The sequence below is a fragment of the Coptis chinensis genome, chromosome 9 (assembly GCF_015680905.1).
Source record: "Coptis chinensis isolate HL-2020 chromosome 9, ASM1568090v1, whole genome shotgun sequence".
Taxonomy (NCBI): Eukaryota; Viridiplantae; Streptophyta; class Magnoliopsida; order Ranunculales; family Ranunculaceae; genus Coptis; species Coptis chinensis.
Window position 1 is genome coordinate 38,972,281 of NC_141464.1, and position 13,001 is coordinate 38,985,281.

Genomic DNA, 13,001 nt, shown 5'->3' on the forward strand with positions numbered 1-13,001 from the left:
ACCAAGAACCTATCACAGCCTGGCTTGATGCAATCAATTTAATCCAAGAACCTATCACGGCCTAACAAATCACTCTTTTTTTTTTTTTTTTTTTTTTTTTATTGAAATATTGAAAAATCAAAGAAAATTTAATAAAAGGAAAATAAAATGTAATGAAACATCAGCATAATATAGTACCCGAATGACAAAGGAAGTTCTATAGAAGACAATTACTTGTGTTCAAGATCGAGTCCGATACATTGCCAAAAAGTGGTTGGAGGTTGAGTTAAAATAAAAATGTTGTCGTCCATTTTCCTACATCACTAGCGGAGTAATCTAAAACTTGTGTTTGCCTAGAAAAAAAAACATTTAAATAGTTGTTAATGATTTGGGTAGTAACACCCGATAGCATGTAAAATTTGCACCGGTTAACCGGGGCTCCTATCTAGTATGCTAATCTTTTTCTAGATTATAGTACTCAAATTAATGGTGCAATTGATTAACCATCATAAGACTACCAAAAAGCTTACCACAATACGGATTGTGATAGAGACTGCATATACCAATCAGAACTCAAATTGTCTTTAAGCTCAACCCTGTAGCTCCCTGTGCAAAAATTGGAACCATTTATCAGAAAATTTTATTGCTTAAACTAAAATCCAAGATAACTTATTAAAGAAAAGAAAAGATAGATAATTTTTAGTTGGTCAGATGATATTGAACAATTGAGTGGTATGAACTAGCTAGAAAAAAAAAATAGTAATCAAGTGCATTCAAGATCGAAGCAAAAACTAGACGGTTTAGAATGTGAGAAGTTGGAAAAACGCAAGCGAAATGGTGTGGTAGTGCACACCATAAGCACCTAACCATTCCATCACAAAAAATAAAATAAAAATAAGAGCAGATGCAACTTTAATAGTAGGTTCCAACTTGTATTGAATGAAAACATAAAGATATACTTCATAGTTCCAAGTGCAAAAAAACAAAGCAAATAATTACGTATAAAAAAAGATAAAGTGAAGTGTTAAAAGCTGTTATAGTCGAGTTACTTAAACTGTGAGAAGGTGTAGTTTTATTATTGATTTAGCAAACAGTTAGGGTATAGTTTTATTATTGATTTAGCAAAAGCAGTTACAATTAAAAAGTGAATTGAGGGTGTTAAGAAGAAGGAGAAGATTCCACTTTGCACTAGTTGGGCAAAAAAAAACTTCCGGTGCAGATTGGAGTTTGGGGAGTTAGTGTGTGCAAATGTCCAATAAAAAGTCCATAGGGACAAAAACAACAACAATCACATTACCCCATGCATCTAATACGAACAAACATAGTAAGAGCCCTTTTCTTGAACTAAAAAAAAGCATACATGTTGTATATTAGAGAAGAACATCGTTGTATAGAGCTTCAAATTCCTAATATAGTCCTTATCTGACCTGGTGGATGTCTGGCCAATGACTTGGGATCAGGATAACCGTTCTCTAGATCCATGATTGCATTATAAACCAATTCGTAAGCTTCAGCAAGTGGTCTTGCAGCACAGATACAAGCTTCTGAACGCATTTGTGGACTTGCATCTGTTCAAATTAAGGCAACGAACCTTCACTCCCTAAAACGAGTCCAAATAATGCTCTCAAACAATCTGAAAGTGATACATGTGACATGCCCTCTACCTCTGCTAATGACAATTTAGTTGATGCATCACTATCTTTCTTGTTTACCAAATTCCGAATTTGAGATATTTGGTTAACAAACCACATTTTCTTAGGATGCTAGCCACCTCTTTCTCCACAAGAAGGTTCACATTTTTCTTAATCATGGATCGAAGATTTTTAACATACTCTGCAGCAACATCATGTCCTAACAATGGCTTTGGATAGCGAATAAGCGATTGATAAGGAAGATCTTGGATGGCATGTCATTACTCTACTTGACAAAATGATTTTCGGGTAAATATACATAGCTCATTAAATACTTGCAAAACAAAAAACCCAGATGTCATTTAATTATTTTCACTTTTCACATTACACAACACAAAATTGATTCTAAGAAGGAAAGAAATAGAGGATTGTAATACTTGTTAGATTGACCAAAAGCCAACTCGCTAAAGGCCAAAGGAACCAATGTACACATATAACCGTCTCGAAATCAACACATATAGCCGTCGATATACTCACCCTTTTAGATGACTTCATGAAATGATCCATTAAAGAGAGTAAAAATGCAATAATTATATTGCTAACCAACCGGGTCGATATATATTAAGAAGATCTCAAGTAAGAACCTCATAAATGTAGCCTCCTGCACTTGCGACCACGACATATACCACTACAATATTCTCTTATGACAGCTCGTATCAGACATAAATTGTCGATGAATTTGTGAATTAACAAATACATGGAGAATGAATAGAGGTTCGCAACTCACCTGAGAGGATGGGATGGAGCTGTTATTGTTCAGAAGAGCATTAATAGGTGATGAAGAATCCCTAGTAAATTGGCTTGAATCAGAACTCGCTCTACTTTTCCTTAATGACTGGACTGCTTTGGATCTATGTGCTTCTATTGCTTGCTCGCACATCTGCAGTGGTGTAAGAATCTGAGTAAATGACTTAAAAACAAAAAGACTCTGCGACTTGACATCGCAATCAATCCTGGAAGACACTGCCTAGACTCTTCAACATCAGTTTGTAAAAAATGTATGGTAGAAGAACTTATTTCAGTTTTCATCAAAGAAAGAATTGGTTTTAATGGTAGAATAGAAGCTATCAGAATCTAAGATATCTATAGTACACTAGCCTACTCATGCATGTTCTCACTAGTCACTAGATCTCCAATAATTAAACCACCTTAAGATGTTAACCACAAGAAATCTGTGCATAGAACTTGTCTTTAAACCAATGGCCGTGACTCAACCATAAAATTAAGTTATCAAGAAAAGTATTGGCTATTCCACCAAATCTATTGCTTACCCTCAGCAATAGGAACGTAGGAGCAAGGACTAAAAGGTTATTGCAGTAATACCTGAATGATGGGCTCCAGTAAAGTAGATATCACAGGCTTAAAGTCAAGCTTCTTCACCGAAGTAGGAACCATCAGGCTGTTTTAAGTATCAATAATTTCCAGCAATACTGAAACTCCTTTGCTTATTGCCAATGGAGGTGATCAATTCGACAATGTAATCAATGCCAACTTCAAAATAAACTCCACAATTTCAAAAAATTAATCCCATGTTAAAATACAAAGTGATTTCTTCAAATAGAAACGAACTCATATCACCTGTAAAAATCTTGAACTTGAAGCACGAGAGCGAGAGAGGGAGGGCGCCAAGCCTAGAAAAATGCGAGAGTAAAGAGAGAGAGAGAGAGAGAGAGAGAGAGAGAGAGAGAGAGAGAGACGAGGTGGGGGTGAGAAAGGAGACCGTCTCTTTTTGGGAGTGGGATGGATTTCAGTTTCTAGGCTGAGTGTGTTGGGTTTTGAACTGTTTGAACTTTAATTTGGAGTGTCGATTTTCTGAAATGGGAAATAATGAAAAATTTAGACAAGGCTCCCATATGGTGGCGGTTTTGGGGTGGCTGGTGAATATGGTGGGGTGGTGGCGGCTTTGCTTAGTGAGGGTTTTGATTAGAGAGAAAATCAGATGGGGTGTGTGCTAGAAATTTCATTTGAGGCGGGCCCCAAAAATTTGGTGTAAAGTCCAATAATTGACCTGCCGCAATAGCAATTACCCAACAACACAATCAATTTTATTACGCCTATTCGTCCAAACGCTCCTTAGTTTTCCAAAAAATAATTTATAGGGTTTTTTTATAAAAACTATTGAATAAATGCTATTTATTTACAGTTTTCTAGTAGATCTAGAAGTCACATTATAAGTGATTTCAAAAACATGGAAAAATCACTTTGAAAGTGATATTGAATACATATATATTACATCGCTTTATAAGTGACATGGTGAGTAACAACACCTTTAAAGTGATGTTGAATACATGGATATTACATCACTTTATAAGTGATACGGTGAGGACATAAAAAAGTGTTACTACATCACTATTACGACATCACTTATTAAAATTATGTTGTACAACTCTACTATATCAGCTTCTAAAATAAGTGATGTTAAAAAAAATTGTGATAATTATTACATCACATGCTGAGAAAAGTGATGTCATAGTTTTCATATGACATCATTTCACTGAAAATGATGTAAAATTAGTGATGTCATATGTCATATTTGTTGTAGTGAGTCTCCATAGATAGAAAAATCATCCATGAAAACTTCCATGAAGCGTTCTACCATGTCACTAAATATATGAAGCATATACCGCTGGAAGGTACTAGGAGCATTACAAATGCCAAAAGGCATTCGTTTATAGGCGTATGTTCCAAAAGGACATGTGAAGGTAGTTTTTTCTTGGTCATCAATATCAATAATAATTTGTAAATAGCCAGAGTAGCCATCCAAAAAATAGTAAAAAGCATGACCAGCTAGACATTTTAGCATCTGATCTATAAAGGGTAAAGGAAAATGATCCTTTCGTGTCATGGCATTTAAACATTTGTAATCGATACAGATTCGCCATTTCATAGGACCATGCGTTCCAACATATTCACCCTTGGCATTACGTACCATGGTAATCCCTGATTTCTTAGGAACTACATGAATGGGACTTACCTATTTGCTATCAGAGATTGGGTATATGATACCCGCATCGAGTAACCGTAAGTCTTCTTCCCTGACCACCTCTTTCATGGCATAATTTAAGCGATGCTGAGGTTCACGAGAAGTCTTTGCGTTATCCTCCAAATGGATACAATGAGTGCACACATTAGGGTCAATTCCCTTAATGTCGGCTAGGGACCAACCAATCGCAGAACGATCGATGTTCCCTAATCACCCTGTGTCTCTTCCTCTTTAGATAATAGAGAAGATATAATTACTGGATGACTACCATCTGGATCAAGTTGAATATATTTTAACTCAGAAGGAAGTGGTTTAAGCACTGGGTGGAAGGAATGTCGATAAATGCTTCTAGAGGGTCCTCATCTTGAGTAATGAATACTTGCTTAGGCAGCAAGTCTTCAAACTCAGTAGATGGAGCAACAGAAGGGTCTACGATAGGTGTAGACTCAAAGATGGTGTTGACTTCCTCTAAGTAGGAGTCATTGACAAAATCTGAACATCCAAAGGAAAGGAATTTATGCATATGGTTTTCGGGAAACGTGTTGTTAAAATAATCTTTAGCTAAGCTCTCGATCATGCTGACCTCCCCATCTACCGACGAATCAGATAACTATTTCATCATTTTAAAAACATTCACCTCAATAGAAATATGTCCAAAAGACAAGGACATCAAACCATCGCGGCAATATATAAGCACATTGGCAGTTGCCAAAAAGGGATGCCCTAAGATGATCAGAACAGAGTCGTTAACGACTTCCGTATCAAGGATAACAAAATCAGTAGGATAGTAGAAATCATGAACCTTAACAAGTACGTTTTCAACCACACCCTTAGGATACTTAATAGACCGATCCTCTAATTGCAACGTCATTTGAGTAGGTTGCATATCTTGTAGACCTATTTGTTTGTATAAATAATATGGGAGTAAGTTAACACTTGCCCCTATGTCTAATAAAGTGGTCGTCGTGTGGGAATCTCCTAAGGTGCATTGTACAGTAGGACGACCAGGGTCCTTGTACTTAACGATTCCATTATGTTATGATAAAGTTAGAAAGGCGTCTTTAGGAATATTTGTCTTACGCCTAGTAGTGCACAACTCTTTAAGAAACTTAGCGTGGTGAGGTGACTTTTTAATTGCTTCGAGAAAGGGTAGGTTTATCGTTAGATTTTTGAAAACTTCCCTAATCTCATCATAGTTTGTATCATTGTTTAACATAGCTAATCTTTGTGGAAACGGTGGTTTCTCTCTATATTTAGCGTATGGGTCAACTGGATGTCTAACCTTGGCTTTCTGTTTCTTAGGTTGTGGTTTAATTGGTACCTCTATAGGGTGATAAAGGTAAAATTGATAGTCTACCTACGAAATGAACGATGAAAGTCAAAACGTAAGTAAACTAAAACTAAATTATGTGTCTATATTTATCAAAATTTCTACTCTCAATTCTATCGAATATAGTGGAGTAGGAAGTTCGTTCCACTCCTTGTGCTCTAGCATGGAATTGTTTTCTAATCTAATTAATCAGTCTTAAGTCAATGAGAGTTTTACGAGGGGGAATTATACTACGATGCAATATGAAATTGATTATTTTAATTTAAACTACGAATGCTATGGAAATATAATTGTTTTTGAATCTAGATAAAGGATTAGAGGGAATTGAATCCACCTCGAATCCAACTTAATAACCTAGCATAGATTGTTGTATCTCGATTCTTACGTTCTTACGGCAAGAATTTGAGTTCTAATCCCTAGTGTTAAGTGGCATTTCTACCAAATACTAACTAGCATGTGAGGTCGTCCACCCATTCTCATGGCGAAACACAACCTTCTAGAGTGGAATAGAATCTACAAACAATTTTACACTAACAACTAAGTTTTCATCAAGGCTTCATCAACCCCTCTAATGGAGGTTTTAACCTTGATTCATCAAACTAACATTTCCCATTGAATCTAAACTAAACATAATGTAAAGAATTGAAATTTACTTAATCAAACAATAATGACATCTAATTTAATGACTAAAATGAAATAAGAACAAGAATTGAAATTAGATCTAGAAATGGAAATGGCAAAAATCAAAATTGATAAAAATACTACTTTATTGATCTAATCAAATGAAGAACAAGATTCAAAGGTTTAATCTAATACAATGAATTGAAACTAATTAAACTAAGTTCTAAAACTAATTAATGGAGGCTAACTAATCTAGGTCTAACTATCTACCATTAACAAAGAGTGAAGCTTTGGTTTTTATACATTCAGATCCAAAAATCGTGCATGGGCTTGGAGCCATGTTTTGGGCTAGAGAATCAGGCCCAAAACCCAATTCTTTCAGTCCAGAAAGGCCTCTTCAGCTGCAGTTGGCTTCAACAGACTTTTTGTCCACTTTTGCTACTCTGATTGGATCAAGGCTTGGACCATTGGAAATCTCTTTCCGAGCCGGTCGTTTTGACATAAGGTAGACCCCATTCGAGGTCCGAGTCCAAAGATCTGACGCCTTCGGAAGTTCTCACGACTTGTGTGTCTTTGTTTTACGCCCGGCGTCGATTTTTCAGCTTTTGACCGGGCTTTAGAAAGGCTTTATCTTCTTGAATCTTGACCTTTAATCACGGAACTCCTTAGTAACCGACCTTTGCTCCTTTATCTCGCTAAAGTGGCACATTTCTGCACATAATGGACTTTGAAGCCTGGAATGCATAAAAACACGTAATCGTGTTTACTCCTTAATTATTACTCACATAATTGGTCTAATAGTATACTAGTACAGGGGTTAAAACTCAGTTTTGGGCTCTTATCAAACCACCCCCAAACAGCATTTTGCTTGTCCTCAAGCAAAGATGAGAAATTAGAATAAGTGACCAAAAAATGGAGTTCTAACTACTCTCATTTCATTGAAGTCTTGATTGCATTGACCATATCACAACAAGGCGCTTAAACCACTAGGAATTCCCTAGTGGGCCGAGTTATAACCTCGTGAGAGTTTTTCCCAATGAAGTTACTCACAAACTTCATCTATACTACAACGACTAAGAAAGAAAACTATTGTTTCCTTATTCATGCTCCAAATTATCTATACATCTCACTAGCTATGAACAAGAATAACCAAGTCAAAACCTAAGCTAATATATACATAATAATCAATCATCTACAATAAACATTTATATAATGAGTAATACTATGAAATGCAATAGCAGGTCCGTTTCTGAAACTCGGAATAGCGTCCTTAAGTAGGTTCTCACAATAATAGTCAAGATACAACACTCTGATTTTTCCACTCAAGTTTATTTACTCTAGTGCTTGTGATGGGCACACTTTGCCTTACAATCTCAATGACACACAAGGAAGCCGGAGTCGATCAAACACATCTGCCACTTACTATCACACTAACCAATTCCTAATTGAGCTAGAGGTCTTTATTAGGTGTTTCGGGGATTAGGAGATGGTTTAAGAAGGAAGGAAATGGATATTCAAAAGGGGCAAGTCTGAGATAATAGAGTCTTTATATTATGTAACTAGAAAAACCTTGTTATTTACTTTTTTGCTTCTACACTTTGTTTCCATCCTTAGCCATATTTTTTTTTCTTTTCTTTGGCTTTTGACTCCTTTTATTCTATTTTTTTGGAGTTTTATTTTATTTCTATTTTTGTTTTTCTTTTCTTTGGATGGAAACTTCTTTTCTTTATTTTCTAGGCCAACTAACTAATTTTTGTTTACACGGTTTTCTCTTCTTCTTTCTTCCTCATTCTATTCTCAGACTTATTCTAAATTGGGTAGGTTCATTTTTTTATTTATTTTTTTTTTATTTTGTTTTGTTTTTGTAACAAGGTAAAAGATTTGTGGTTTATGAAAGGCTAAAGAAAGGCTCAGTGGGGCGACTAGCGGAAAATATACTTAGGTCGGAATTTCTAGCTATATCGATCCAAAAAGGGCCTAAATTCTCTCTTAGGACATGGTATAGTGGTCAAGCAAGTGGACGTCTGATTTCTCTATTCGGAATATACTTCTCCCTTGTGTCATTTCTCAAATGTTTCACTCATATAAGGCTTTAGGCTATATTCTCACAGGATTTGTAGAATAAGTACTCTAGCCTAGATTTCAGAAACTTACTGCCAAACAATCATAGATACTCATGTAATATATTTATAGATAGATTCAAAGATTATTACCTACATATTAACCTAAGTTTCTAAAACTATTCTAATGCAAAAAGCTCATTGAGACTTCTAGATTATTAAGAGCATAGAGAAAGAAACAATACCAATATTCCTAAGTGTATAGCATAAACTTTTTATTTTTATTTTTATTTTTTATTTATTATTATTATTTATTATTTTTTTAAGACAAATAATACGTAATATACAACCTAATATGTGCTTAACATTTACATCGTGTTTCTATACCACCCCCAAACAATTTGGGAGAAGGGGGTTCATGAAACAATTCAATAGCACAATTAAATTATGTAACTAACTAATTTTTATAATTTTTAACATTTTATAAATAAAAGTGCATAATTTACATCCTAAAAGTGTCTAATTTTTGCAAATGTTTCTATCCCACCCCCAAACAATCGAACGCTTTGTCCTCAAAGTGTAAAGAGATAAGAAAAGAATTTACTATAGAAGCGTGGCAAAAATTGGCGTGCACATAACAGAAAATATTGTAAAGATGATATGATAATATGAAGCACAATTAAACCATTGCGTGCTAACTAACACAAACTCTCTTGGAGTAAACATGACAGGCTTAGGGTGGCAACAAGATTTGAAATGAATACCAAAATCATACCCCCCAACAAAATTGGAAAACTCTTTTTAAGTTTGAAATTTTTGTTTGGCCTATACTCGAAAGTTGGTATTGTCTGAAAACTTGGGTCTTTTAAGGTCAGATTTCGAGACTTGCTAGATTACTATTTTTATAGCTTTAAACTTTTTACTTTTTATGAATTAGGTTTAATATAAAGGAAAACAATAAGCGATAAAGACATAATTCACACCATAGAGAAACATGACTCAAAACCAAGAAAACATGCAAGAGTGGAAAAACGTGAATTATGTGAACCGTGGACTTAGGATCCGGTACCTACAACCACACACTCCATAGGGAGGGGCCAGTTTACCTGAATGGTGCATTCACCAATATATGGAAATGAAAGGAAATGCACCAAACACAAAAAATTGAGTGGTTTATAGTCGGATACTTTCGAGACTTTATCTAAATATATGTATGAATATGCAGTTTATCATATATCAACAACCGAAATAGTTGTGGATCGTTCCATAAAAAATATCGCAGAAAACATATCCAAACACAATCAAGCACCAAGATTTCCCTCTGGCCGCGACCTAGTGGAATGAAAGCGAAGTCGGATAGACCTATAACATAACCGAAAGCATGCACCTTATGTTTCATCTTTGAGCGAGAGGGTGTCCTAGTGAATAAGTGTGGAAAAGTGAATGGTTGTGGAAAATATGGTGGATTGGGATAAGTTTTAGAGGAAAGCATGGAAAAAATGAGGATGTGGGTTTAGCACAAAACTCATTCATGGTGTAGTTAGGGACCTGTCTCAAGTCTAAAAATGAAGGTGTCAAGTGGTTTATCCTTGGGAAGTATTTGTTTACTAGGTGGATTTAAAAATCATGAAGCCTGGGAGAAACTAAAGGATCGAGTGCAAACTTCGAGGTTCCTTTGAAAAGGTGGATGGTGGGGAATATTGGTGATGGAAGGTGAATGATTCTCAGCTAGAGCTCTCAAGTCCATATCATCAGAAATCTTGATATATGCAAGACATTCCTCAATAGGTGGGTCAAAAAGGATCAACTGGGATAGAGATTGAAAAATTCATCTTCCGTCATAGCATCGATGGATGAATGGTTGTTGGCAAGGGGGACTTCATGAAGTGGTAAAGAAGCGGTCAAAAAGAGTTCGGAATTCTTCTTCGATTTAAATCTACTACCGGGGAGTCATTGTTAAAAGTCGAATTTCGAAGGAAAGGAATTTGTTAATCTATTTCTCGGAAACATGTTTTGAAGTAATCTTGAGCTAAGCTCTCGATCATGCTAACCTCTCCATTTGTAGATGAATTGGGATCTTGTGTCCTCGTTTTGAAAACATTTACCTCAATGAAAAGATGGGCAAAGGACAAGGACATCGAACCATCGCGGCGGTTTATGAGCGTTGGCGTAACCAAGAAGGGGCGCCCTAAAATGATAGGTACAGAGTCGTTAGTGACTTACATTATTCGAGGATAACGAAGTCTTTGGCGGGTAGTAAAATTTTGGACTTTAACCGGCCGTTTTCAACCACACCCTTAGGATACTTAATAGAAGCCGTCGACTAATTGCAATGTCATTTTAGTAGGTTGCATCTCCTCTAGACCTATTTGTTTATACAAATAAAAGCGGGAGTAAGTTAACACTAGCCCCGGTATAGTAGCGATGGTGCGTCGTGTGAGAATCTCCTAAGGTGCATTATGCGATGGGATGACCGGGGTCCTTGTACTTAACAATTCCATTATTTTTAGATAAAGTTGGGAACCTTCGGTTAGAAAGCGTCTTTAGGTATGTTGGTCTTACCCTAGTAGTGCACAACTCCTTAAGAAACTTAGCATGGTTAGGTAGCTTTTTATAGCTTCGAGAAAAGGAAGGTTTATCGTTAGATTTTTGAAAACGTTCCTAATCTCCTCAAAGTTAGTATCCCCAGGTTAGCATGGCTAATTTCTGAGGAACGGTGGTTTAAACTCTATATTTAGCGTATGACTTCGACTTGATGTGTAACCTTGGCTTTCTGTTTCTTAGGTTGTGGTTTAACCGGTACTTCTACGGTGGTAGGTTCTTTCGTTTCTATTTGGTTATCTAGTTCGATATCCGGTGTAGAATCTTGATGGGGTAACTATAGGCATAGTTACTTTGTTATCAATCACTCTTCCGAATCGGAGAGTGGTGATGGCATTTAGCTCACCTGGTTATAGTTTTCGTACTAGTATTACCGTTTACCTCAAAGCTGTGTTTTTGCTTTTTCTAGGGTTGGGTATCGGCTTGGCACGGAAACACCTTTTGGTTGGAAACTTTCTCTTGGGCTAACTGTTGGTTTAAATTATTAACGGATTGTAGAATGTGTTGGTTAGATTGAGCCATGGTTTGGAAAAGTTGTTGGCTCACTTGTATGAAGGTGTCAAGGCGATCCGGTTGTGTGGGTGTAGTAGTCACGGGTGGTGTGGACCGGAACTATCTCGCATTGATTATTTATGGAAGGATTGTGATAGTTATTATTTACCGAACGATACCTCTATTAGCATTATAATTATTATAACTACATTGACCTTGTGCTTGACTTTGTCGAGGTTAAGCTTGGTTGATATAATTATTATAATTACCACGATCTGTCCTTGTTGTGGTGGAGCTTGGTTATAAATGCGTTGGCCTAACATATTGATTATTGTACCTGTAGGTGTGACTTGTTGGTTATTTCTCCAACCGAAGTTGGGATTTTGTCTCCAAAGGGCGTTAGGTTCACTATTAATGGAACAAGAATGTTCATAGGATATAGGGCGGGAAAATTCGGGATGCTTTCGGGGACTCAAACCGAAACTACATGGATTTGAATTTACATTCATGGCGGGGATAGGCTTTTGTTGTACTGAAATGGCCTCTACCTTTTTAGTGAGGGATTCAATTAGAGTTTTAAGCTCGGGATCTGATTTAACCTCAAACATCTTGGTAGCCTTAATCTGTTGAAGAAGAACTAAGCGGGCGGGAGTAATCGTCCACTACCCCCATTATTACTACGCTTCCCAAAATTTATAGGCTCCTTTACTTAGGAAACTACCCCATTCATTATGTCTAGGACTTCTTTATGGTGGTGTAGAAGTCCTTTGAAAAAAGCCGCGAACTAACGTGTCTTTTGCTAGGTGATGGTGTAAACACTCTATAAGGAGATCGGTGAAACGATTCCAAACCTCGAAAATGATTCATGAGGATTACGTGAAAAGAAGTGAATCTTGGAAAGCATTTCATCCGTCTTTAGGGGTGGGTAAAAATGTTCCATAAACAAATGAACAAGTTTGGCCCCACGAGTCCACGAGAATTAGGCGCTTGGGCAGTTAACCAAGGCGCCTTATCAACTAAGGTGAAAGGGAATACCCTCAATTTAATTTGTTCCGCACCAACCGTGGGATGGTGGAATGTTATAAGGACTTGTTCAATCCTACGCGTAATGTCGATAAGGTTTTCATGGTCTAAACCATGAAAAGCGGGTAACAAATTAAATATATTTGGGGGATCTTGGAAATCCCCACCGGGTCTACTAGAGCGATGCAAGATTTAGGGCTATCGCTCGAGGCTTTATAAAA

General features: G+C 36.5%; 1 protein-coding gene across 2 annotated transcripts; it reads right to left on the bottom strand.

Annotated features, from left to right (window-relative positions):
* Nucleotides 1-436: 436 nt before the first annotated feature.
* On the bottom strand, nt 437-3,533 carry LOC147475922 (conserved oligomeric Golgi complex subunit 6-like). Of its 2 annotated transcripts, XM_086584711.1 has the most exons (5): nt 3,249-3,533; nt 2,994-3,161; nt 2,398-2,550; nt 1,407-1,547; nt 437-585 (listed from the first exon to the last, which is right to left on the bottom strand). In XM_086584711.1, exons 2-4 carry the CDS (start codon nt 3,063-3,065, stop codon nt 1,452-1,454), a joined length of 321 nt encoding a protein of 106 aa, XP_086440837.1. In that variant the 5' UTR covers nt 3,066-3,161; nt 3,249-3,533; the 3' UTR covers nt 437-585; nt 1,407-1,451. The 2 variants fall into 2 exon arrangements, with proteins under 2 accessions (XP_086440837.1, XP_086440835.1); XM_086584709.1 differs by lacking the exons at nt 437-585; nt 1,407-1,547 and adding an exon at nt 1,580-1,840.
* Between the last annotated feature and the right edge of the window lie 9,468 nt (nt 3,534-13,001).

Excerpts from the sequence above, each read along its gene's own strand:
- LOC147475922 (XM_086584709.1), bottom strand. The coding sequence starts at position 3,065 with ATGGTTCCTACTTCGGTGAAGAAGCTTGACTTTAAGCCTGTGATATCT. Across the intron at positions 2,551-2,993 it reads TACTGGAGCCCATCATTCAG|ATGTGCGAGCAAGCAATAGA; the intron begins GTATTACTGCAA and ends ACACCACTGCAG. Across the intron at positions 1,841-2,397 it reads GCTCCATCCCATCCTCTCAG|CCATTGTTAGGACATGATGT; the intron begins GTGAGTTGCGAA and ends CGCTATCCAAAG.